The following is a 27782-nucleotide window of genomic DNA, read 5'->3' on the forward strand; positions in this document are numbered from 1 at the left end:
CTTCACAGAAGAGAGCTTCACTCAATTTCTAGCAAATATCCTAAAAGCAAAGACAGATCACCATAGTAAATATTAATTAACTTTCAGAGATAACACAATCTAGCTTCATATGAAGCATGTTTTTCTTAATATCATTTTGACCCCATTCATTATGAAATAATAATACTGGCATTGTACTAAGGAGTTTTTGTAAAAATAATTTCATGAATTTTCTTTATTTCTTTTTTCTTTTTTTAAGATTTATTTATTGACTTTAGAGAGAGAGAGCCAGCACACACATGTGCAGGGTGGGGGTGAGAGGGAGGGAGGGAGAGAGAAAGGGGGAGAGAGAGAGAGAGAGAGAACCTCAAGCAGACTCCATGCTGAGTGCAGAGCCCAACACAGGGCTCGATCTCACAACCCTGAGATCATGACCTGAACTGAAATTAAGAGTCAGACACTTAACTGACTGAGCTACCCAGGTACCCCTTGAATTTTCTTCTCTTTCTTTCTCTCTCTCTCTCTCTTTTTCTCTCTCTCTCTCTCACTTTCTCTCTCTCTCTCTCTCACACACACACACACACACCCCATTAGTCAAGAATTGGTTTTTCTGAGCCGTTCTAGAAGATAGGCATCTACTCAAAATAAGTTCTTTCTGACATCCAGATCTGTCCCCCTATAGAAGGTGAGAGGAGTTGGAGGGTGCCTTTTTCCATATATTCAACATTTCTTCAACATTTAGGAGAGGGAGATTGCTCTAACTCTCAGGTCCATACGTTATACACTGCAGATTTTTTTTTTTTAAGATTCTGCTTTTTTTTTTTAAGATTTTTATTTATTTATTTGATAGAGAGAATGAGAGATAGAGAGCACGAGAAGGAATAGGGTCAGAGGGAGAAGCAGACTCCCTGCTGAGCAGGGAGCCCGATGCGGGACTCGATCCCAGGACCCTGGAATCATGACCTGAGCCGAAGGCAGTCGCTTAACCGACTGAGCCACCCAGGCGTCCCTGACATAACTCTTTAAAGTCACCAGAATTCACTTCTCATTTTCTTAGTCCTTATCCTATTTGATCTCATTTTACAGTGAACCACCCCTCTTCCTCCTCACTCACCTTGTCATTTTCTCTTCCATTGCCTTCCTTGACAACAGTGTTTTCTCTATTCTCTGTCATTTTCTCTGTCCCTTGTCCTCCTCCTCATCCCCATGTGTAGATAATTACTCTAAGGATTTTCTTTGACATGATTCTGTCTTTTGCAGATTGTATTTCTTCAGCTGTCACTTCTTTGCCTAGGGTTCTCAAGTGAAAATACTTTATAAAATATAAAGTACAGGATTGCTTTATTATTAAGTATTGTATTCCCTGTACCAGCTTCTCTCCTGAACTCTAACTTCCTATTTCTCAATACTTGCCTAAGTCCTTCTCTGTTCTTACTGCTACTAATTTCATTCAGATTTTCATTAACTTCCCTGACTCTTCCAAAAGCCTCTGAGATTTTCCTAACTTAATTCTGTTTCTTCTAAATCCTTGTACATACTGTTTCTAGACTACTTTTAAACAAAGTCCTTATGTCATGACTTGGTATTCAAGGCCTTTCATGATCTGACCCCAGCATACTTTTTCAGCTTAATTTCCCTTTCACTTTATCCCCCATGTATCTCCTTAAGCTTCAGTCAAACACCTTTTTGTTAATATATCCAAAAGGTGGAAATGTGTTCTTTCGTGTGTCAGACATAGCATTGGTGTCATGTGTGCTTCAGATACGGCAATTTTCATATAATATACATATAATAATGGTAGAACATTAGGTATCTAGGTTTTAGAAGCCAGCTATCCCATATATGACCATAGTGTGATTTTTTTTTTCCCCAGAAGCGTTTAAGAATGCGCAAAGATATGTACTAAGGTATTGTAAAGGGAAAAGCTAGCATTTGGCAGCACTCTGCAAATTCCACATTAAGTCCTTTGTCATTTAATTAGATTTTTTTCTTTTCTGTCCTGTATATATTTTCTTTTCACTTAACTGACCATTATGTTTAATTTCAGGCTCTTGATGGTTTTTTTTTAGCAATCATGACAGATGGAAGCATAATATATGTGTCTGAGAGTATAACTTCATTACTTGAACATTTACCAGTAAGTATCCTGTGATCTCTTTCTTATCTAATGCCTATTTTAAATGTTCTAAAGCATGAGGAAGAGGACCTCCAGAGCAGTGTGGAACAGTGGCTAGAGTGGGACGAGAGCTGTAACCATGTCTCCCCGTTTGGCAGTAACTGATATTTAACTGCCACTGTATCTAACCTCTGCCCTCCTGATTCTAATGCTGTTTTCAGTGTTTCCTTTTTAAACAGCCCCGTAACAGTGTTGTTAAATCACTGTAAATATCTTGAGAATAACTAATTTTCTAGGGAGGCATTTGTTTCTTTTGAGGAACTCAAATAATTTTCTCAAAAGAATAACTTAGAATAACACACTAAAAGTAATAGGTACAGAATTTTTGTGCTTTGTGCTAGAAATGAGAGTTTTATAATAACCATATTCAATTTATTTTCAATATGACTGGAAGAGTACAGAATTAGAAAAGAATTACATTGCATAATTTTGATTAGGATGGTGAATACCTGAATTATATTTTGTTGTTTGCTGTTTTATTAAACATATTTATTGAATATTCTGTGTCACTGTATGCTAGGTACTGTGCTACAATTGACAGTTTTTATTTAAAATGTAATTGTTTAAGAAATGTAATTGTTCTTACCTAAGATAGGGCTTGTAGTATAAATATTCTGAAGTTACTTAAAAATATTCTTAAATTGCCCATCTTTTGAAGACTTATAACACTACAAAGTAAACTCTTCTGTAAAGGTTTCTTTCAGGAGACAGTGAAAAGTGCTATCTTCCTTCCTCTGATTATTCTGCTACTTTATATGTTACCAAAAGAATAAACTTCACACTTAAATGACCAGATTCTACAGTAGGTCTAGTTGGCATTTAAGTGTTCAATCATTAATGTTTTCCCCGTTAATGAAAACCCTCTTTGCTTCAGATTCCCTCCTGGGGTTTTTGTTTTTTTTTTTTTAACTTTTAATTTTAGAGCTATTTTTAGATTTACAGAAAAATGAAGAAGATAGTACAGAGAGTTCCCATAGGCCCCATACCCAGTTTCCTCTGTTATTCACATCTTCTGGATCTTTTTAGTTGTGCCAGCCAAAGCTTATAGACTGGCAGGTGAATTTTTTGGTAGAGAAGATTGCTGCTGATCCAGTAGACCCATTTCATTTCATTCTGAGTTAATAGTAGCTTTTTAAAAATAGTTTTTTTTGCTTTTGTCCAGTTACTTTGGATACTTTGCCTCACATCACTGACATTGCTGAATTATATGTTATTTAATGGTTTGAAAACATAAGCACAGTGTCTTTTGAGAAAATGAAATAACACTTGTTTAGGATTATGCATAATAAAAGAAAACTATGTGCTTTTCTATTTTGAGTTGTCAGTAAAAATTAACTGTAACAAATAGTTTAAAATAATTTTTGTTTTAATATGCAAACATTTTTTGTCTAAAATAGAATTTTGGCTGTTGCCTGAAAGGAAAGAAACATTAGCAAATCCCCAAGTTAGGCTATAGTGTTTATAATTCAGTTTTCTTGAGAAATTAAAATTTGCCATTGTCAATAGGACTTAAAATTTTTAAATTCTAATTCTGACTGTAAAATTATAAAGCTGATACTTTAGGTCCTGCCAAAAGAATATTTTTCTTTGTCACTTCATACTTAGTGAAAATGTGCCTGAAATTCACTTAGGCACATTTTAACCTATTTGTGGCTAATAATCAGGAGAAGGAATTTTATTGATTCCCCCCCCCCCGCCCCCGGTCTGACGTTCTGTAACAAAATCATAGGGTCATACAACCTCAGCATCAGAAGGGATTTTAGACCTCCTTAGCCCAGCCTGCCTTTGTGTTATCAGCAGAAATGTACCCAGAGAAATAGGACTTAATTATGCAAGAATTTAGTGAAAGTGCCAACACAAAAAGATCTCTTTACTGGGAACTTAAAATTGGTAACACTTGACAAGTTAAGATTGATTTCCTCACACTTGCTTAAATGTGTTCCTGGGAGAGGATATATTACACTTGTAATCACATGTAATATCAGGGGTGTGATTAACCGTGTTACAGTGTAACAGAGTCCAAGAGTAAGAGTGCTGCTCTGAAGATACTTTTCCTTTCCTTTCCTGCTCTTCTTAACTTGTTAGTTGGGAAGTATAAACATAAGTGTGTTTTAAGAAAGTCAGTGCAGACTTTGGTATAAATATAGTTTACAGAAATACAATTTAGAATTTTTTTTGAATAGTCATATGATGATTTTGAAAGCTTATTTGATAGAGCCAGAATTTTTGTTCCTTATGCCTGTACAAAAGGAACACAGTTGTTGTATCTAACATATATTTTACATTTTTTTTCCCAGAGGAGCTTTTAGTCCTTTTTAAGGCAACTTGTGTTTATATTTCCAAACTAACAGCAGTAATTTAACTGTTGGTTGTCTACCTGAAAGAAAAGGAAATTGGTAAGATTGAATAGTTTCCAATAAATGGTCACATTGACCTACTGTAGAAAAAAACAAAAAGGCCTGTATGATCCAGTAATTCCACTCCTGGGTATTTACCCAAAGAAAACACAAACACTAATTCAGAAAGATGTATGTACCCGTTTTTATTTCAGCATTATTTATAATAGCCAAGATATGGAAGCAACCCAACTGTTCATCAATAGATGAATGGATACAGAAGGTGGGGTGTGTGTGTGTGTGTGTGTGTGTGTGTGTCTGTCTGTCTGTCTGTCTGTCTGTCTGTCTGTGTGTGATGGAATACTACTCAGCCATAAAAAAGAATGAGATCTTACCCTTTGCAACAATGCGGATGGAACTAGAGGGTATTATACTAAGTGAAATAAGTCAGATAGAGAAAGATAAATACCAGATAGTTTCACTTACATGTGGAATTTGAAAAATAAAACGAATGAATAAAAAACCCCAACAGACTCTTAAGCACAGAGAACAAACTAGTGGTGCAGAGGAGATGGAGGGAGGGGATGGATGAAATAGGAGAAGGGGGTTAAAAGGCACAAACTTCCAGTTTAAGAAAAGAATGAAAAGAGAAAGACTATTGGTTTATGTCACATTATAAACAGCAGGTTTTATATTTCTTCTTCATGAAAATGATTGACAGAGATAGAAGGATCTAGATAGCTACCATTTTATTTTCTTTCCTTTGAATTGTGTTTGGGAACTGAGTGGATGGTTTGCCAGCATAAGTATGATCAGCTTCATTTAGAGATTTTAAGTGTAGTGGTTAAAGGAAAGTTTGACACATTAGTTAATTAGTTGCCTGCTAACTCTGACATTTCAGATTATCAAGTGTCAGGGGAAGCAGAATGGTGGGGAAGGATCACCTGTGACCGTACCACTCTCTACTAGTCATTCATATTTTCTCTATGAATATGAAACCTCCTGTAAGGGTAACATGGCTCAAATCATAATTTACTGAAATAGTAGAAGAAATTGTAGATAAGAATAAATAATAGAAAACTATAATCATTTCCAAAATGAAAGTTTTAGCTTTTCAAATTGGTGTCTTATTTTTCTGTTAAGACAGTTTTTTAGGGCGCCTGGGTGGCTCAGCAGTTAAGCGTCTGCCTTCGGCTCAGGTCATGATCCCAGGGTCCTGGGATCGAGTCCCACATTGGGCTCCCTGCTCCGCGGGGAGCCTGCTTCTCCCTCTACTTCTCTCTCTGTCTCTCATGAATAAATAAATAAAATCTTAAAAAAAAAGTTTTTTATATTAGTATCAATGCTTATATTACTGATACTTTATTTTTATGTTTATAGATTTTATCTATATATATAGATTATAGATGTATATATTTTTATATTTATAGAAAACAAGCAGTTTTCTTATTCATGCTTGAATTTTTAGTTCATTACTTCTAGAGGTTTTTCAGACTTTCAGCACAATCTCATTAAAATACAGATATATTTTTGGTATGGTTATCCCTAAAACCTTTATCAAATAACTCCTTAATCCAAAATATTTTGCTGTTACACGCAAAGCATAGTGCTAATGTGCCTTGATTTGAAGGACAGGAGATAAAGGTGTAAGAAATAGGACCCTTTTGTTCACTCATGGGGTAGCAGGGCATAGACATTAAAATATAACAAATATTTTTTATGGAAAATGAATGATATGAGTAATAAATACTAAATTTTATTTTTACTGTGGATTATGGTGTTAAAGAGAACGCTTTTTTTAAAATTTGTTTGAGAGATAGAATTTAATGATTCACAGTTGCGTATAACACCCAGGGCTCATTATATCTAGTGCCCTCTTAATGGCCATCCCCCAGTTATCCCATCCCCCCACACACCTCCCCTCCAGCAATCCTGTCTTTGTTTCCTAGAGTTCAGCATCTCTTATGGTTTGCCTCCCTCTCAATTTTTATCTTATTTTATTTTTCCTTCCCTTCCCCTATGTTCATCTGTTTTGTTTCTTAAATTCTACATGAGTGAAATCATACGATAATTGTCTTTCTCTGACTGACCTGTTTCACTTAGCATCATCCCCTCTAGTTCCATCCACATTGTTGCAAAGGGCAAGAAGAGAATGCTTTTTTGAAGGAAATCATTTGAACTGGAACTTTGAAAGGTTAGAGTAGGTACAAATTTGTGGGAAGAGGGGGGAGGATATTCTACTTCATGGGGTGGGTGAGGCAGGCTAGAGAAAAGAAAGAATGTGAATGTATGGCTGGTGTGGAGAGTAGTAAAACACCCTTTCTTACCTCCCACTAGCCTCCATGGTTGTTTTTTATTGTTCTTTGGGGTTTTTTTGTTTGTTTTGCTTTTAACAAAAATCTTTACAGTGTTTAAAATAGAAACAGTGGAAGTGCTTTGGTTGAATGCAGGGGGAAAGACCCTTAGCCCAGCCTTCACAACACCTTCTCACTTCCCTTACCCTCCACCCCTTCCTCCACAGTTCTTGAGATGCCACTTCACTGTTCCCAGAATTCCATGGGGCAGTTTGAAAACGTAGAGAAACCAAGTAGAATGTACTAGATTTGGTAGGAAATGTGAAGTCACTGAAGTTTTGTCAGTGGTTCTTTTTTTATTATTATTATGTTATTTTTATTTATCTGAGAGAGAGAGAGTGCACTTGTGCATGAGTGGGGAAAAGGCTGAGGGAGAGGGAGAAGCAGACTCCCTACTGAGCATGGAGTCCGACTTGGGACTCAATCCCGGGACCCTGAGGTCGTGACCTGAGCCGAAGGTAGACACTTAACTGACCGAACCACCCAGGCGCCCCTTGTCATTTTTGATTCCGCAGCCATGGCACATCATAGATAACCTGATGTTTGTCAAATGAATGTTGGTTACTAAACCATGGTTAAAGCCATATTTTTAGCAAGGATTGTAACGTTTAACATACTACTTGACTCTTTTGTTATCTAAAAGCAAGGCTTTTTGACAATGGGTTACAGGATAGATGGCTGGAAAAATGAAATAAAAAAGAAAGGACACACTGGACAATTGAAATAACACCAAATCAAATCTCCTCTTCACTTAGCCAGCGGCTAATGCTTTAGTCCTTTGTTATAGTATACACCGCCATAATTTACCAGAGGTTTGGATATATGGTAAGGCTGTATCTCGTAGCCAAAGATCTTTCTAATAAACTTTCTTAGTCCTCTTATATAGTAAATGTTCAAATTTAGTGAAACTTGCCTTTTCAAATAATTTATCAGACTTTCACAGCCAATATTGATCATAGATCTGATGACACTAGTATCAGAGGCATGGAGGTCATGTTAACCCTCTTCCACCTTTTCTTGTTTTTTGAGTTGTGCTCGATAACTTGGCATTTGTCAGTTTTTACAGATAATTGAAAGCCATACGCTCATGTGCTGTTTTAAGAATGATGGTATACTTTTATTTTTTCCCTTTTTTTTTTTATAAGATATTCATTTGACAGAGCGAGCACAAGGGGAGGGGGAGTGGCAGAGGGAGAGGGAGAAGCAGGCTCCCCGCTGAGCAGGAAGCCCAATGTGGGACTCTATCCCAGGACCGTGGGATCATGACCTGAGCCGAAGGCAGATGCTTAACTGACTGAGCCACCCAGGCGCCCCGTGATACACTTTTAAAATACATGTATCTTGAATCACTAAAATTATTTTATTTTTTAAAAATTTCTTTTTCAGTCTGATCTTGTGGATCAAAGTATATTTAATTTTATCCCAGAGGGGGAACATTCAGAGGTTTATAAAATACTCTCTACTCATCTGCTGGAAAGTGATTCATTAACCCCTGAATATTTAAAATGTAAGTAGTCACCATCAAGCAAAAAAAGTTAAATGTATTTGGTTGCATTTTCCTTTACTTTTGTACGTTTGTAACAAACACAGACATGTCAAACCATATTAACAAATAGCATCATTCCATATACCCTATTAGATCCTTTTTAAATATTAATATATATATATATAAAATGGAATTATGACCACACTCTCAGGGTATATTGAAAGCCCATCTTTTTTGTTACAATAGTTTTGCCATAAAAATGTATTTTACACAAAAATGGAACTTGACAATGTATTAAGAAAAAATCTTTTTTTTAAGATATTCCTCATTTTCACCATCACTAACCAATTGAACACTGAAACTGTAGGAAAAAATAACTTCTGTATTTCAAAATATTATTAAGTAAAGGAAATTGCTTTATTAAACAGAATTGCTATCATTTATTGGATATACTTAATATTCCTGGAACTTGTGCTATATCATAAGAGTGCCAAGAATAGTGAAAAATAGTCCTTGCCTTCAAGAAGTGCAAAATACTATGGTATAATCAGACATTTCTCTTAGATTCATTTGACAAATTAATTTGACCTGAATGTCTCATTTTCTCCACTAAATTACCCCTTGTTTAATCTGAAATTGTTTTAACACTGTTTAGTGTTTAATCACTTTTGTTCATGATTTAGAATATTTGACTTTTCTGGTAATATTGATTAATCATTTTAAAAATTATTTGTATTTTGAACCCTGAAATTCTGTAGCATACTAACTGTCCAAGAATAGAGACACACACACATACATTTATGTGTAACTATGTATGAATGTCTATCTTTGTTAAGAATGTATAGTCTGTCAGGAGTCGAGAAGAACTAGAGACAAGGAGAATCCATTTGAAACCGACTTATAGTTGCTTAAAAATTAAGTTATTAAAAAAATCAAGTTCTTATGACATTGACTGATAGACCATTCCAGGGAAGAAACCTGGGCTGGATATAGAGGCCAGTTATATGTCTATAAATAGTGCTTGATGTTGTGGATTGAATGGCATTGCTTCAGGTAAACGTATAGAGCAAAGAGAACAAAGCTGGAACTCTGGGACATAGCAGTAGGTGGACAGGTGAAAAGGTCCACATTAGAGACCTTCATAAGGGCAGAATTGGCTGGAGAACTGAATGCAAGCAAGCTTCTGGCAGAAAGACAGCTCTTAGACTTCTGCTTCCAAGATCAGAGGTGAGGTTGGCAACAGTACTTTTTGATAGAGAAAAGCTTTAATTAAATGACTTCCTGACCCCTAGTTAAACAATTAATATACAAAATAAATTTATTTCCCCAGAAAAAAAAGTGTTCATGCCAAAGGAGTAACATGATATATAACAGGGGAAATTGCTTAGAAAATTCAGGATTCTGCAGGCTGGTCATTTGGGCCATAATGAAGGTGGGGTGGGTAGTACACGTGGTATGATTTGTGTCCAGAGAAGGAAATTGGGCTTAATAGTTCATCCTAAGGAGTTTGATTTTTATTTTTTACATAGTGAGGAGCCAGTGAAAGGGGATTTGACAAAAAGTGGTGTGAAAAAAATGTATCTCAGGTGGAAAATTTTGAAAGGACCAGACTGGAGGTAAGAATAGCAATAGAAGTTAAGGGTGGAAGGGAAAGCCTATATATATATTATATATATATGAATGTTGAGTAGATAAACTCAAGAGGACTTGGTATTGGGCACAGGTGACCAAATGGCCAGGGATCATCAATGGGGAAGGTTTTAGGACGAAAGTAGTTAGATTTTGAATCTGTTGAGTTTGATAATAAAGCCATTCATGGTAATGACAGAAGAGTATGAGTTTGATGTTGTGAGCAAAAAGAGGTGTTACTAGTCCTTGAGTACTGAAATAATGATGAAGGTAATATTAGTCTAAGAGTAGTAGGCAAGATTGAATATGAGCGGCAGGAGTGTAGAAGCTTAAAAAATACGTTTTGCAGTTACCTGGATGTAGGGTAATTTGTCTACTAAATTTGTGGTACTGGATGCTCAGTTGGAAAAAATGACTAATGAGAGCTTCCTTGGTGAAATAAATAGCAGGTTCTGGTGACAGATGAGTTTTGGGGCATATGTTAGGTAGAGAAGAGACCAAATTGATAGGGTTTCTAACTGGGGAGATAACACACATAGGACAAAGGAGAACAGTTGGCTTATAAGAAAGAGGGATAAGTTCACTTCCAGGTATTCTGAGTTTAAGTTACTTGGTGGGACAATCAAGTAGAAATGTCCTAAAGCAAATAGTGATATGAGATTTCATCTTACATAAAATGTTAGAATTAGGGAGAGAGATTTAGGAGTAAATAAATTTACCAATGCCAATACATTTATAAGGGATAGTAAAAGATAAAAAGAACTTTTTTTTTAAGATTGATTTTATTTGACACAGAGCACAAACAGGGGGAGCGGCAGGCAGAGGGAGAGGGAGAAGCAGGCTTCCCGCTGAGCAAGGAGCCCAACGTGGAGCTCGATCCCAGGACTGTGGGATCACGACCCGAGATGAAGGCAGATGCTTAACTGACTGAGCCACCCAGGCGCCCCTAAAAAGAACTTTTGTGAATGCCCATAGTTTGAAAATAGATTGACGGAGGGATTATAGAAGTAGTCAATAAGTTAGGAAGGTAGGTTTCATGTTATGGGGATGAAGATGTAATGAGTTTTAAAGAGGTAGAAACAACAAGGAAAGATCATTGAAGTTAACATTACAAATGTTGGTGATCTTCAGAAGAGAAATTTCTTCAGAGGTGTAAGGACTAACACCACATTTAATGAAGTTAAGGGAGATGAATCTATGAAAACTAGAGTACATAATAAAAAGGAAGATCTATGATACTAAAAAGAATAGCATGAAAAACCCTTTGTTTAAGATGGAAAGACCTGGACAAATTTAAAATTGGAAAGTAAGGGCCCAAAGAAGAGAATGTATGGATTCTAGAGGAATGAATGACAGTGGTGTGCCCCTAGTCCTAGAGAAGGTAGGAAAGGCTGTTTGAAGTAGAGAGAGGCATTAGCTTTGTAATGGGAAGCAAAACCTTTCTTTGACATTAGAGTGAAGAATGAGAAGGAAGGACAGATAAAAGTGGGGAAACATATAGTTGCTTATATCAGAAGATCTGTCTTCTCTGTTAAGAACAAGGTGAGATCATCTTCTAAAGATATTCTACTTTTATGGCCTAAATAAAATGTCCTTGAGGACTTCTATTGGAGAAAATAGTGATTATAAACTTACACAACTTTTATCATCTTATAGATCATTCATTATGATAAACCATAAATATATCACATTTTTTTCTCATTTCAGCAAAAAATCAGTTAGAATTCTGTTGTCATATGCTTCGAGGAACAATAGACCCAAAGGAGCCGTCTACCTATGAATATGTAAAATTCATAGGAAATTTCAAATCTTTAAACAGCGGTGAGTTAAAAATATAGTGAATTTTAACTTGGTATTTCTTTAAACTCTTAAAGACACAGATGTTTAAACATCAATAACTAGATTTTATTGGAGTTAACTGATGATATGTATTTCCTTACTGTTTTAGTATCCACTTCAGCACACAATGGTTTTGAAGGAACTATACAACGCACACACAGACCTTCTTATGATGATAGAGTTTGTTTTGTAGCTACTGTGAGATTAGCTACACCTCAATTCATCAAGGTATGTTTCTAATTTTATTTTCCAAAGAGGATTTCACTTCATATTATGAGAACTATCTTTATGTAATTTTTTTGTTGTTTCCAGAATAACTGATATTTCTTACAAACATTAAAGCAGTAATGATCATGAGTCATTAAATATACATGGTCACGATAATTTTTCAATTTAAAATCAGTTAATTAACATATACTGTATTATTAGTTTCAGAGGTAGAGTTTAGTGATTCATCAGTTGCATGTAATACCCACTGCTCATTACATCATGTCCTCCTTAATGCCTGTCACCCAGTTACCCCATCCCCTAACCCCCTTCCCCTCCAGCAACCCTCAGTTTGTTTCCTAGAGTTAAGAGACGGTTTCTCTCCCTCTCTGATTTTGTCTTATTTTATTTTGAAGGAAATGATTTATCAAGGCACTCATTTTAAAATATATCTGCTTTGCAGTTAGCCAGTGGTTATGTATCACCCCTGTCTTGCTTTTGTGCAAAATTTTAGAGTACTTTTGTATAGTTCACAATCTACATTAAAGGGGAAAGGCCAAAAATCTAGGTAATTTTTAAAGATTGCTTTTGAAAGAAATATGCAAGTGGCCTTTTACTTCATATAATTTACTTCTTCAATTTTAAAATTCAGTTAGATAATTTATTTTATTCCCTGGGGCCCAAGAAGTAGATGATTAGTAGACAAGGGGGAAGACAGTTCAACCACTAGAAAGTGGCTTGAAATAAGCCAGGCTAAGATTTTAAGTTTAGGGAGATACCATATTCTAGGACAAAATGCTGAAATAGCAGTTCGAGGATCTTAATCCAGTCTTGCTCTGCTTGTTCTGTTCTTAGGAAATGATAGCAAGGGCTAACATTTGCTGATCGCTACATAATTCACATGTATTATCATTTAATTCTTGTAATAACTTTATAAGATAGTTGCTAGTATGATTCTCATTTTATTATTTATACATTATAATATATATTTTTTATTAAGGAAACTGAGGCTTTGGGAAGCCCAAAGTTGCAGCTGTTAAGAGGTAGAACTGGGATTAATTATAATTCCCATTCTCTCAAAGCCCAAGCTTTTAATTCACTATATTGTGCTATAGAAGGTCATTCAAGGACACAGAGGAGGTTGGAATACATTGCTGAGTATGACTAGGTCTAGGGTTACTGTTGTGGTGGGGATAGGGATGGTGGGAGATGAGGTTAGAAAAGCAAGCAGAGTCCAGAAATAAAATGTGTTTCTTTGTTGTTTCTCCATGCTAGGAGTTTAAACTTTATCCTAACCACATGAGAAATCATGAAGGTTTTAAGCAGGGAAGTCATAATCTTACTTGAGTATTAGAAAGTAACTGTGGCCAGTTTAGAAGATGAGTTAAAGAACAGGGAGACTTGTCTGGGGAGAAGCTATGGCAATAATGTGAGCCAGTGATGGCAAGTCTAGAGTCTAATAAGACCCTGAAGATAGATGGGATCAAATAGATTTTTTTTTTTTTTTTGAACTTAGAAGGTGAGATTGAAACAATTTGGTAATAGCCATTTAGATGGTTTTTAAAAGGGAAAATGAGATTGTTTTGTGACTATCAGATTTCTAGACTGATGGCACAACACCAGGTATGCCTCCAGTAACAAGAGGCAGAACTGTGTGAGTATGAGGAGTAAAGCAGTTAGTTCATTTTAGGACATACTGAGTTTGTGATGCGTGGGGGGACATCTGGACAGAAATATAGAACTGTAATTGAGGAGAGAGATCTGAATTTAGAATTAGGGTTTTTTTTTTTTTAAGATTTTATTTATTTATTTGACAGAGGGAGACAGCGAGAGAGAGAACACAGCAGGGGGTGTGGGAGAGGGAGAAGCAGACTTCCTGTGGAGCAAGAAGCCCGATGTGGGGCTCGATCCCAGGACCCTGGGATCATGACCTAAGCCAAAGGCAGACGCTTAACGACTGAGCCACCCAGGCGCCCCTAGAATTAGGGTTTTATAAGCATGTGAGTGAATAGAGAAATATGTTGAGAAAAACTCCCCCAGAATTCTGCATCTGTTTATTGCCACATTCTTTAATACTAGAAAATTAAAATGTGATTAAAAAATAAATTAGGGAAAAATTATCTAATGACTTTCATGGCTAACAATATTTAGGATTTTTCTAGGGGCACAGAACAGTATTTCTAAATTTTAATTACTAATTTGCTTGTAGGAAATGTGCACTGTTGAAGAACCTAATGAAGAGTTTACATCTAGACATAGTTTAGAATGGAAGTTCCTATTTCTAGATCACAGGTAACTTCATTTTAAATTCCATTAAAAGCTAAAAGTCATGTAATTAATGGGTTTTAGGGACAAACGTTTTCTAATCAGATGTTCAAATCCATTATCCATTTTTCAAAAACCAGAGGTTTCTCCCAAAACTGATTTTTCTTTTTTTTAAGATTTATTTTATTTTTTATTTTTTAAAGTTTTTTTTTTTTTTTTAATTTATTCCTCTGAGAGAGAGATCGAGCGAAAGCACAAGCAGGGGGGAGGGTCAGAGGGAGAGGGAGAAGCAGGTTCCCCGCTAAGCAAGGAGCCCAACCGCAGGCTTGATCCAGGACCCTGGGATCATGACCTGAGCCAGAGGCAGCTGCTTAACCGATTGAGCCACCCAGGCACCCCAAGATATATATATATTTTAAATTTATTTGAGAGAGAGCGTGCACATGTGTGTGCAAGTTGGGGTGGGGGGTGGAGGTAGAAGGAGAGAAAGCATCTCAAGCAGACACCCCGGAGAGTGTGGAGCCCGAAGACACAGGCCTCAATCCCACAGCCCTGAGATTATGACCTGAGCTGAAACCAAGAGTCTGACACTCAACCAGCTGAGCCACCCAGGTGCCCCCCAAAACTTATTTCTAGTTGAGGTATTTCTTATTGTGGAAAAAGTTATAATATTGATTGTTTTATATGTAATTTAGAGCACCACCTATAATAGGATATTTGCCATTTGAAGTTCTGGGAACATCAGGCTATGATTACTATCATGTGGATGACCTAGAAAATTTGGCAAAGTGTCATGAGCACTGTAAGTAGATTTTAATATTTCTGGTGATAATAACTGCTTTTAGTCAAGTAAATAACTAGTGTATTAATAGAAGGTGATAAAATGCAGACTTGTAACCATTTTTGTATTTCTGAAAAATACTGGAAGATTGTCTTTTTTGGAAGATTTTACTTTATAACCAATCCAGTAGGAATCCTAGATCAAACTTAAACTTGTTCCTGTTTTACATATTTTAATCTGTAATAGTAAGTACAGGTTTATAATATATAATGAACCTTGTTTTTGAAGTGTGTAAATTCTATATCCAGAGTAAGAGAAGTAGATTCCTTTGAAAATTGTATGTGTCAAAATAATAACACTATTTAATAAGTTTTGATATCCAGGCATGTAAGTCTGCCCAGGAGGCAGGTGCACATTTAAAGAAACTCTTAGAAAGCCCATAGTGGGTACTTAATGTTACCTGCTGTTATGGTTATTAGCAGCAGGAACATTAGCATCTCTTTGTGCCTGCCTGACACTATTCTAAACGATTTATATACGTTATCTCCATTACTCATCACCAGAGTTCTAGAAAGTAGGTATTATTATCTCCATGAGTAAACTGAGGCACAGTAAGGCCAAGTAATTTACTCTCAATCCCACAACTCATGGGTGGCAGAGACAGGATTAGAGTCTAGACCCTTTACCACATGCTATTCTTTCTTTGTTTCAGAAGTTTGTTTTAATGATATTTTATTTGCTTCTCTGATTCTCCTCCCCAAATCCTACCCTCTTGAAGTATCCTCTAAAGCTTAATTAGATATTTAAGATACTTTCATGATGTCTTAGGCTGGTTTAGTAAGCCTCTATATGAAAAATAAACCACGTTACATCACAGCATCAACTAAATGGAAGAGTTCAGAGTAAAGTTACTTCACAAAAAAAAAGCATTCACTCCGAGTGATAGGGGCACTAAGCTCTATGATGTACTGACAAGATCGTACACTTCTCCTGACTAGCTGGGTAATTTTGGACAAGCAATTGAGTTTGTAGACCTTGGCTTCCTCATGAAGAGAGACAGAGAGAGATTGATCCCTGACCAGCATTTCCTAAGGTTTGTTTCACAGAATGCCAGTCCATTAAAAACAGATTTTATGGTCAAGGAAACCTGGGAAACATTTTGTAATTAATCCCTACCACCTCCTCACCCCCAGAATCATGACATAAATTAGCATACTCATAGTTTTGAAAAGAAAGACTAAGTAAAACTATTTAACACTGTTTCCCAAATTAATTTAACTACAGAACTCTTTTTTTGCCTAATACGTTACAGAACTTCAGAACTTAGAATCTACAGAGAATGTTTTGGGTAACACTGTACTTACCAGTTACTTTAAATTAACTTACTCTGATTTTCATTAAAGTTTTGAATTAAATGCTCCAACAATGCAGTCCCTGCCAGGATACCTATGGGAAAAAAAACCTCAAATGTGATTATTTATTGCTGTTATCCTCAGTTCTTGTTAGTAGGAGGAAGTCAATACGTGACTACTTCATTCTTAAGTATTTGTAAATGTATCGTGTGTGAAAAGTATCTGAGATCAGCAATAACTGATTCTAAGTTGGGCACTGTGGAAGATATGTTAATTGCTTGGGACCTTAAGCTATCTCTATAGAATAACACTTTTTTATAACTGATAATGTGTTATTGAAAAGCCAGAAGAATTATGTATATAGATTTAAATGTAAATTATAGCTTTGGCTAAAACCCAGATTCATAACTAATTATATGAATCAATAAATATTTTTCTCTTTTCCCTTCTTAGTAATGCAATATGGGAAAGGCAAATCATGTTATTATAGATTCCTCACCAAGGGACAACAGTGGATTTGGCTTCAAACTCATTATTACATCACTTATCATCAGTGGAATTCAAGGCCAGAGTTTATTGTTTGTACTCACACCGTAGTAAGGTAATAATTCTTTTACAGCATTTCTGAATTATAGAAACACCGATAGTGAGTTTGGCAATGTAGTTTTTAGGCATGACTTGTTAAGAGGTACAGTGATCTTTTTCCTAATTTTTGATACATGTTTTCAATGCATTATTAAATTTACTTACAGGCATTATATGGAAATAGAATACAGGTACAAATACATATATAATTCTTGACATAAACGTCATGGTTTAGAGCAGAAGCTGTGACTATCTTTTATGTACCAAAGTCCATCATGTAAAAGGAGCACTGGAATAGATAAGCATACTTTTCCTTTATTTAAGTCCTCTTTTAAGTACTGTGTAGTCAAAGATCATTTACCATAGCATATAAAACTTTTGAGATACCTAGATTAAGATAGAACACTATAGATGTGTTCTAGGTTTGTGTAGTGCATAGCAAATAGTCTGGAATCCATGATGAACAAGTAAGACATATAACAAACACGGAACACATCTCTGCAGTATTTTAAATGAATGATTAAGCACAAAAATTCTGTTTTTTTCCATTTGTAGTTATGCAGAAGTTAGGGCTGAAAGACGACGAGAACTTGGCATTGAAGAGTCTCTTCCTGAGACAGCTGCTGACAAAGTATGTATCTTAGAGTTTTAAAAAAAGTTTTTCTTCCCAATGAAAGGCAAGACTCAATAATTTATAGGAAAAGTATTTTTCAAATATTTCATTGCCTCACTTGTGACAGGGTTATAAATTATATTTTACTATTTTTATTTTATTTTTTAAAAAAATATTTATTTGTCAGAGAGAGAGAGAGAGAGCACAAGCAGGGGGAGCAGCAGCAGAGGGAGAGGGAGAAGCAGGCTTCCCGCTGAGCATGTAGCCCAACGTGGGGCTTGATCCCAGGACTCTGGGATCATGACCTGAGCCGAAGGCAGATGCTTAACCAACTGAGTCAACCAGGCACCCCTTTATTTTTATTTTAAATTTAATATTTTAAAACCTTATCTGCTTCTAAAAAAGATTTGAAGGGCCTCCTGTTTAGTGAGAGACATATCTCAGATTCAAACTACCATTTCCTAATTGCCTGCAATATGCAAGGCTCTGGCGAGTTCTTTATATGAAGTGTGAAGTGTCATTTATTCCTCAGACATCCTTATCTCATGGGTAATATCCCCGTTTTGAAAATGTTGAAACTGAGGCTTTGGGGGGGAATCTCCCCTAAAGACACATGACTTGAAATTTTAGTCAGAATCTGAACCCTGGTTTCTCTTTTCATTAATTCCAGGTAGAAGTATAGTATATCAGTTACCTATTGCTGTGTAACAAAACTTAATGATATAAAATAATACACATTTATTATCTCATAGTTTCTGTGGGTCAGAGATCTATGCCCAGTTTAGATGGGCCCTCTGCTTAGAATTGGTCATTGACTGGAATCAAGGGGTCAGCCCAGGGTCTCTCACAAGCCTGTAATCAAGGTGTCAGTGGGGGCCACAGTCAACTGAAGGTTCCACTGGGGCAGAATCTGTTTCTAAGCTTCCTCAGTGCTTGTTGGAAGGATGGGGTTCCTCAGCAATAGTTGGACTGAGGGCCTTGATTTCTTGCTGGCTAGTGGCCAGAGACAGCCTTCAGTTCCTTTCCAGGTAGCTGTTTCCATCCAAGCAAGTAGGTAAGAAGATCCAGGGAGAGACACCAACAGGAAGATGAAAGTCGGAGTCTTTTGTAACCTATTCACAGAAGTAATATCCCATCACTTCTATCAATTCTGTTCATTAGAAGCAAATCACTAGGTTCAGCCTCTACTGTAGGGGAGGGATTATACAAGGTGGTGAATACCAGGAGGCGGGGATCATTGTGGACTATGTCAGAAGTTGCCTACAACAGTTATTTTTGATGTGCAGAAAATAAGTGGAATGAAAAGAATTAAGAATCTGTATAAAAAATGAGTTAAATAGGCAGCATTGCCAGGGTCAATATGGGAGATACCATTAAGTTTTTCAACAAACCAGTACTTCCTGGACGTGGCTCTAGATGCTCAGAATACGTCGGTGAATAACCCAGAGTTCTCTGCAATCATGGATCCCATGTGAAAGAATTTTTTCGAAGAGGCTTTGTATGCTTAGTGGAAGAAGATCCAGCATGTTTTAGTAAAATACATTTTCTGAGAGAAGTGCTTAAATCTAGGGTTTCTTGAAATGAGGGAGGACAGTTATATAAATTAAAGTAATACAGAGGTCATTCCTCCTTGCTTTGTTTTCTCTTACGCCAGTGTCCAATCCTTAGCAAATTCAACTAGCCTTACTTCCGAAATATATTCTGCCTCTGTCTACTTTAGCTGTGTTTACTTTTACTACCACAGTCCTCCTGGAGATTAGGGTAGAAGTATATTTTTGAGAAACTTTAATGTGCGGATGGATTTTAAGGTCATGAATCTAAATGTGATCACCAGAAAATGAATGGAGAGAGAGAGAGAGGATGATGAAGGGCTAAGTATTGGGGCAATCCATCATTAAGACGTGAAGGAAACTCAAGGGAAATATCCAGTGAGGTATGAATAAAACCAGGAAACTGAGTTGTCCTAGAAGCCAAGAAAAGTATGTCCATGAGGAGTGAACAATCAGCTTTGTCAGATTCGGCTGCAGTAGATTAAATTAAAAGAGCACTGAGAAGTGAGCACTGAGTTTAACAACATGCATTCATTGATCAATAAGAGCAGATTGGGTGCAATAGTAATATGAGTGAAAGCCTGACTGGGGTGGGCTTAAGAGAGAATTTTCTGGGACAAGGGGAATTAGAGACAGCAAGTAGGGAAGGTTTTCCTACAAAAAAGAGTGGAGTGGTGCAGTAGTAGGAAGAAGAAGTAGGCTTAAAAGAAGTTTTTGCTTTTGAAGGTGGGAGAAATTATAGCATGTTTGTATACTGATGAGAAAGCTCTGTTGGAAAGAGAAGAATTACTGATAGAGGTAGAAATGCTAGAGCAGTGTTCTTGAACAGATGAGAGAAGATGGGACCGCATCCATAGTGGACAGATAGGATTTAGCTAGTGGAAAAATTATTCAGTGACAGGAATTTGGCAGACTATGACCTTTAGGCCAAATCTGGTCCTCCTCCTGGTCTTGTAACCCCCACAAGCTAAAAATATGTTTTCCACATGTTTTTAAGTGATTGAAAAAAATCAAAAGAAGGATAATGTTTGTGACACATTAAAATTATATCCTCAGATTCCACAGCCACACTCAGTTGTTTATATATAGCCTGTGGTTGCTCTTGTGCTGCAACAGCAGAGTTGAATAGTTGTAGCAGAGAGTGTGTGGCCCTCAAAGTCTATGGTATCGACTCTCTGACCATCACAGAGAGTGTCTGCTGATCCCTGATCTGTAGTGACATGAAGAAAGGCAGAATGTATGAGTACAGACGCTGCTGGGTAGATTGATAAAATGATAGGAGCTTACAGCAGCACTCTTCAGTGAAACAGGAAGCAGAGTAACCAGTCAGAGTGGGGTTAGGAGAGGACTTGTTGGAGGTTTGAGAAGAGGGGAGCAAGGATTAAATTGTTCCCTAGGAAAGTGAACAGACAAGGTAATTTTAGTCTAGCAGGCAGGATTAAGGGCCCGCTTGAGGTTCTTGGCCATTAATTTAAAGAGAGAACGGTCACCATGTTGTATTTCTTCAGCCACGTTCTGAATAGATTAAAAATTTGGTTTAACGAGCATTGGGATTTTTCCAGGGTAGTGTGGTGAAGGGAGATAGGCGCAGGATAGTTGATGATACAAGGGTGTGGTTATGATGATTAACCATGAATTTAAGCTGGATAAAGAAGGGAGAGAAGACATAAAATGAGAGAGTGATTGTGAAAATGTAGAATCAGTGTATTTTTATGTTCTACTAAAGGATTTAAAGGAGTTGGGATACTAAAGAGAAATGAGTAGGAAATATGGAAAATGCTGGTCAAAGACGAAGATGTTTGAAATTGAGATTATGGAAGGTTTATTATGGTAATGACAAGGTCTAGGGTATGACTAAGAATGAGTGACTGAGGACAGGTGGAAATCAAGATCAAGGCATCAAGGAAGAGAGAAGTCATGATGTTGAACATGTGAATTGATACTGATATTGGTAACTATGGAAGTAAGAATTAGGACTGAGCCAGGAGCAGAAATCTGAATTCAGGTGCTTTGTGAGGAGTGGCTACAAGGTCAGTAGATGACTTATTATAGCAATGAGAGATAGTCATATAGTGATAATGTGAGATTCTGGCTGTGAGTTTTGGGAAAGAGGAAAGGGAAAAGTTCTGGAAAGAGCAGTAGGAGGACTTTGTTCCCCTCCAGAGCAGGGCTCTGAAGGTTATGAGATAGAAAATAGCCACCACTTAAAAGACCTGTAAGGAAGTGGTATTTTCGGGAGACATCTGGGTCTTAGAGCAAGCCAGCAAATGGATGTTCCGAGGTGAGGTTGAGAGTAGGAGATTTTGCTGATTATGGATACTATAGTAATATTCCATTGTATGGATATACCACATTTTGTTTATCCATTCATCTAGTGATGGACACTTGGGTTGCATACATCTTTTGGCTATTGTGAATCATGCTGCTATGAACATGGGTGTACAAATACTTGTTTGAGTCTCTGCTTTCAATTCTTTTGAATATTTACCTAGAAATGGAATTACTGGATCATGTAGTAATTTTATATTTAATTTTTTGAGGAACCATCATACTGTTTACTATGGTACGTTCACTATTTTATATTCCTACCAGCAGTGTACCAAAGTTCCAATTTGTCCTTGTCAACGCTGGTGATTTTCTGGGGTTTTTTTTTAAGTAATAGTCATCCTGATGGGTTTGAAGTGGTGTATCTCATAGCTTTGATATGCATTTCCCTAATGATTACTGACATTGAGGATCTTTTCAATGTGTTTTATTGACCATTTATATATGCAAGACCTTTGTCTGTTTTTAAATTGGATTCTTCATATATTCTGGGTGTTAATCCCTTATCAGATACGTGGTTTGCAAATGTTACCTCCCATCCTGTGGGCTACCTTTCCACCGTTTATAGTGTTGTTTGCTGCACTTTTGCTGCCTGTGCTTTCAGTGTCACGTCCAAGAACTCATTGCCCAATCCAGTGTCATAAAGCTTTTCCCCTTTTCTTCTGAAAGTTATATAGTTTTAGTTCTTATGTTTAGGTCTTTGATCCATTTGACTTAATTTTTGTATATGGTATAAACTAAGAGTCCAGCTTCATTCTTTTGCATCTGTTTCTGTAAATAGAGAATGAAGCCAAAATTTTCTGGCTATAGAAAATATTACACAGGTACCTTTGTCTTGTTGTGGGTTAAAACTGATTTTGGGGAAGAAGGGTTAGCAGGTTATATCGCTAATTTGGGATCTCTGAACTGAACCACAAGAAAACATTTATTTTACTCTGTCTCTTTAGAGCCAAGATTCTGGGTCTGATAATCGTATAAACACAGTCAGTCTCAAGGAAGCCTTGGAAAGGTTTGATCACAGCCCAACCCCTTCTGCTTCCTCCCGGAGTTCAAGAAAATCATCTCACACAGCAGTCTCAGACCCTTCCTGTGAGTACCCTAGCTTGAAAGCACTTTCTCTCAAGAGAGTCTTCTAAATTGTGTTACTGGTATCAGCATTTTTCATCAAATGCTACTTTATTTTTCATCAAATGCTACTTTATTTTTTTACATGAAAAGGTTTACTGTAGTACTCATTACTTTAAAAAGTTAGAAACACTCTTTAAGTTTTTTATTTTTTTTAGTTTAAGTATAACATACAGCGTTATGTTAGCATCAGGTCTACAATATAATGACTTAACAATTCTATACATAGTGCTCATCACGATGATAAGTGTACTCTTAATCCCCTTCACCAATTTAAGAAACAAATGAGCAAAGAAAAAGACAAAAAACCAGACTCTTAAATATAGAAAACAGAATGGTTCGTTGCCAGAGGGGAGGTGGGTGGGAAGATGGGTGAGATGCTACTTCAAAATGATAAATTTTTACATTTCTGAAATATACTAACCTTTCCAGTGAGCAAAAGCCATGTTGCTCACATTTAACAAAGAATTAAGTTTATAAAGTAGTGTATAAAATATTTAGGTAGTAGTGTTGGTATTAGTAAGTTGCTTTTAATCATCCCTTAAAAAAAAAAAAGCAAAACTGTTTATTCCTTTTTTACGGTAGAACCAGTCTGTTCTTTAAGCTGGCTTTTTTTTTTTTTTTTTTTTTAAGATTTTATTTGAGAGAGAGAAAGGGAGTGAGCCAGTAGGGGGATGGGGGGCCGAGGGAGATGGAGAAGCAGATTCCCCACTGAGCAGGGAGCCTGATGAGTGGCTTGATCCCAGGACCCCGAGATCATGACCTGAGCAGAAGACAGATGCTTAACCAACTGAGTCAACCCAGGTGCCTGTTTTAAGGTTGCTTTCTGAAAGTTTTTTTTTTCCAGATTAGTTTTTATTTCCTTTGCAACAATTCTAATTTTTTTTGAATTCTATCAAACATTTATTGTTTTTGTAATTTTTATTTAAATTCAGTTAATTAACATAATGTATTATTAGTTTCAGAGGTAGAGGTCAGTACCCAGTGCTCATTACATCACATGCCCTCCTTAATGTTCATCACCCAGTTATCCCATCTGCCCATCCCCATCCCCTCCAGCAACTCTGTTTGTTTCCTATGATTAAGAGTCTCTTATGGTTTGTCTCTGATTTTGTCTTGTTTTATTTTTTCCTCTCTTCCCTATGATCCTATGCCTTGTTTCTTAAATTCCACATATGGGTGAGATCATATGATAATTGTCTTTCTCTGATTGACTTATTTTGCTTTAGCATAATACCCTCTAGTTCCATCCACATCATTACAAATGGCAAGATTTCAATTTTTCTTGATGGCTGAGTGGTATTCTATTGTATATATATACCACCCCTTCTTTATCCATTCATCTTTCAATGGACATCTGGGTTCTTTCCATAGTGTGGCTATTGGGGACATTGCTGCTACAAACACTGGGGCGCTGGTGCCCCTTCGGATCACTACCTTTGTATCTTTGGGGTAAATATCCAGTAGTGCAGTTGCTGGGTTGTAGGGTAGCTCTATTTTCAACTTTTTGAGGAACCTACATCCTGTTTTCCGGAGTGGCTGCACCAGTTTGCATGCCCACCAACATTGTAAGAGGATTCCCCTTTTCCCACATCTTCACCAACATCTGTCATTTCCTGACTTGTTAATTTTAGCCATTCTGACTAGTGTGAGGTGGTATCTCATTGTGGTTTTGATTTGGATTTCCCTGATGCCAAGTGATGTGGAGCACTTTTTCATGTGTCTGTTGGCCATTTGATGTCTTCTTTGGAGAAATGTCTGTACATGTCTTCTACCCATTTCTTGATTGGATTATTTGTTCTTTGGGTATTGAGTTTGACAAGTTCTTTATCGATTTTGGAGACAACCCTTTACCTAATAAGACATTTGGAAATAATTTCTCCCATTCTGTCAGTTGTCTTTTGATTTTGTTGACTGTTTCCTTTGTTGTGCAAAAGCTTTTTATCTTGATGAAGTCTCAGTATTTCATTTTTGCCTTTGTTTTCCTTGCCTTTGGAGACATGTCTAGCAAGAAGTTGCTGTGGCCGAGGTCACAGAGGTTGCTGCCTATGTTTTCTTGTAGGAGTTTGATACATTCCTGTCTCGCATTTAGGTCTTTCATCCATTTTGAGTCTATTTTTGTGTATGGTGTAAGAAAATGGTCCAGTTTCATTCTTCTGCATGTGGCTGTCCAATACCATTTGTTGAAGAGACTTTTTTTCCATTGGATATTCTTTCCTGCCTTGTTGAAGATTAGTTGACCATAGAGTTGAGGGTCCATTTCTGGGATCTCTGTTCGGTTCCATTGATCTCTGTGTCTGTTTTTGTGCAAGTAACATGCTGTCTTGATGATTATAGCTTTGTAGTAGAGCTTGAAGTCTGGAATTGTGATACCACCAGCTTTGGTTTTCTTTTTCAACATTCCTTTGGCTATTTGGAGTCTTTTCTGGTTCCATACAGATTTTAGGATTATTTGTTCCAGCTCTGTGAAAAAAGTTGATGGTATTTTGATATTGATTGCATTGAATGTGTAGATTGCTCTAGGTAGCATAGACATTTTAACAATCCTTCCAATCCATGAGCATGGAATGTTTTCCCATTTCATTGTGTCTTCCTCAATTTCTTTCATGAGTGTTCTATAGTTTCTGAGTACAGATCCTTTGCCTCTTGGGTTAGGTTTATTCCTAGGTATCTTACGGTTTTTGGTGCAATTGTAAATGGGATTGACTCCCTTAAATTCTTTTTCTTCGGTCTCATTGTTGGGGTATAGAGATGCAACTGATTTCTGTGCATTGATTTTCTATCCTGCCACTTTGCTGAATTCCTGTATGAGTTCTGGCAATTTGGGGGTGGAGTCTTTTGGGTTTTCCACAGAGTATCATGTCATCTGTGAAGAGTGAGTGTTTGACTTCTTTGCCAATTTCAGATACCTTTTATTTCTGAATAAAAGGCGTTTGTTGTCTGATTGCTGAGGCTAGGATTTCTAGTACTATGCTGAACAACAGTGGTGAGAGTGAACATCCCTGCTGTGTTCCTGACCTTAAGGGAAAAGCTCTCAGTTTCCCCCATTGAGAATGATATTCACTGTGGGCTTTTCGCATATGGCTTTTATGATACTGAAGTATGTTGCCTCTATCCCTACACTGTGAAGAGTTTTAATCAAGAAAGGATGTAGTACTTTGTCCATTGCTTTTTCTGCATCTGTTGAGAGAATCATATGGTTCTTGTCCTTTCTTCTATTAATGTGTATCACATTGATTGATTTGCTGATGTTGAACCAACCTTGCAGCTCAGGAATAAATCCCATTTGGTTGTGGTGAATAATTCTTTTAATGTACTGTTGGATCCTATTGCCTAGTATGTTGGTGAGATTTTTGGCATCCATGTTCATCAGGGATATTGGTCTGTAATTTTCCTTTTTCTTGGGGTCTTTGTCTGGTTTTGGGATCAAGGTAATACTGGCCTCGTAGAAAGAGTTTGGAAGTTTTCTTTCCATTTTGATTTTTTGAAACATCTTTAGAAGAATAGATATTAATTCTTCTTTAAATGTTCGGTAGAGTTCCTCTGGGAAGCCATCTGGCCCTGGACTCTCATTTGTTGGGAAATTTTGATACTGCTTCAATTTCCTTGCAGATTATGGGTCTGTTCAGGTTTTCTATTTCTTTCTGTTTCAGTTTTGGTAGTTTATATGTCTCTGGGAATGCATCCATTTCTTCCAGATTGTCTAATTTGTTGGCATATAGTTGCTCATGATATGTTCTTAAAATTGTTTGTATTTCTTCGGTGTTCGTTGTAATCTCGTCTCTTTCATTTATGGTTTCTTTGGGTCCTTTCTCTTTTCTTTTGGATAAGTCTGGCCAGGGGTTTATCAGTCTTATTATTCCTTTCACAGAACCAGCTCCTAGTTTTGTTGATCTGTTCCACTTTTCTTTTGGTTTCTATTTCATTGATTTCTGCTCAATCTTTATTATTTCTCTCCTGCTGTGTTTAGGCATTATTTGCTGCTCTTTCTCCAGCTCCTTTAGGTGTAAGATTAGGTTGTGTATTTGAGACCTTTCTTTTTTCTTGAGAGAGGCTTGTAATGCTATATACTTCTGAATTAGGACTGCCTTTGCTGCCTTCCCAAGGTTTTGAACAGTTGTGTGTTCATTTTCATTTGTTTCCATGAATTTTTTTAATTCTTCCTTAATTTCCTTGTTGACCCATTCATTCTTTAGTAGGATGCTCTTTAGCCTCCATGTATTTGATCAAGTTATTTCCAACTTTCCTCTTGTGATTAAGTTCCAGTTTCAAAACACTGTGGTCTGAAAATATGCAGGGAATGATCTCAGTCTTTTGGTACCGGTTGAGTCCTGATTTGTAACCCAGGATGTGATCTATTCTGGAGAATGTTACCGTGTGCACTTGAGAAGAATGTATTCCATTGCTTTAGGATGGAATGCTATGAATACATCTGTGAAGTCCATCTGGTCCAGTGTGTCATTCCATGCCCTTGTTTCCTTGTTGATACTCTGCTTAAATATTGTGTCCATTGCAGTGGGGGGTATGTTAAAGTCCCCTACTATTATTGTGTTGTTATTGATATGTTTCTTTAATTTTGTTTTTAATTGGTTTATATAATTGGCTACTCCCATGTTAAGGGCATAACTATTTACAATTGTTAGATCTTCTTGTTGGATAGACCCTTTAAGTATGATATGGTGTCCTTCCCCATCTCTTACTATAGTCTTTGGTTTAAAATCTAATTTGTCTGATATAAGGATTGCCACCTCAGATTTCTTTTGATGTCCATTAGCATGATAAATGGTTTTACGCCCCTCCCCCCACTTTGAATCTGGAGGTGTCTTTGGGTCTAAAATAAGTCTCTTGCAGACAGCATATGCATGGGTCTTGCTTTTTTATCCAATTTGATACATTTTTTTAAGATACTATTTAGTTTTTATTTGACAGAGACACAGCGAGAGAGGGAACACAAGCAGGGGGAGTGGGAGAGGGAGAAGCAGGCTTCCTGCCAAGCAGAGAGCCTGATATGGGGCTCGATCCCAGGACCCTAGGACCACAACCTGAGCCGAAGGCAGACACTTAACGATGAGCCACCGAGGTGCCCCTCAATTTGATACCTTATATGGCTTTTGATTGGGGCATTTAACCCCATTTACCTTCAGAGTAACTATTGAAAGATACGAATTTAGTGCCATTGT

At 36.8% G+C, this 27782-nt stretch overlaps 1 protein-coding gene across 1 annotated transcript in view; it reads left to right on the forward strand.

Moving 5' to 3' along the window:
- The window catches only part of CLOCK (clock circadian regulator), a 139121-nt gene that overhangs the window by 85955 nt on the left and 25384 nt on the right, over positions 1-27782 (forward strand). The window contains exons 8-16 of the mRNA XM_028100556.2: positions 2027-2116; positions 8232-8352; positions 11668-11781; positions 11909-12027; positions 14216-14298; positions 14967-15073; positions 16858-17005; positions 17545-17620; positions 22425-22566. Coding sequence (XP_027956357.1) covers positions 2027-2116; positions 8232-8352; positions 11668-11781; positions 11909-12027; positions 14216-14298; positions 14967-15073; positions 16858-17005; positions 17545-17620; positions 22425-22566 — 1000 coding nt within the window. The remainder of the gene's footprint in view (positions 1-2026; positions 2117-8231; positions 8353-11667; positions 11782-11908; positions 12028-14215; positions 14299-14966; positions 15074-16857; positions 17006-17544; positions 17621-22424; positions 22567-27782) is intronic.

Source organism: Eumetopias jubatus, unplaced genomic scaffold (genome assembly GCF_037043125.1).
Source record: "Eumetopias jubatus isolate StellerSeaLion01/CBP00866 unplaced genomic scaffold, mEumJub1_p1.0 scaffold_2, whole genome shotgun sequence".
NCBI classification, from domain to species: Eukaryota; Metazoa; Chordata; class Mammalia; order Carnivora; family Otariidae; genus Eumetopias; species Eumetopias jubatus.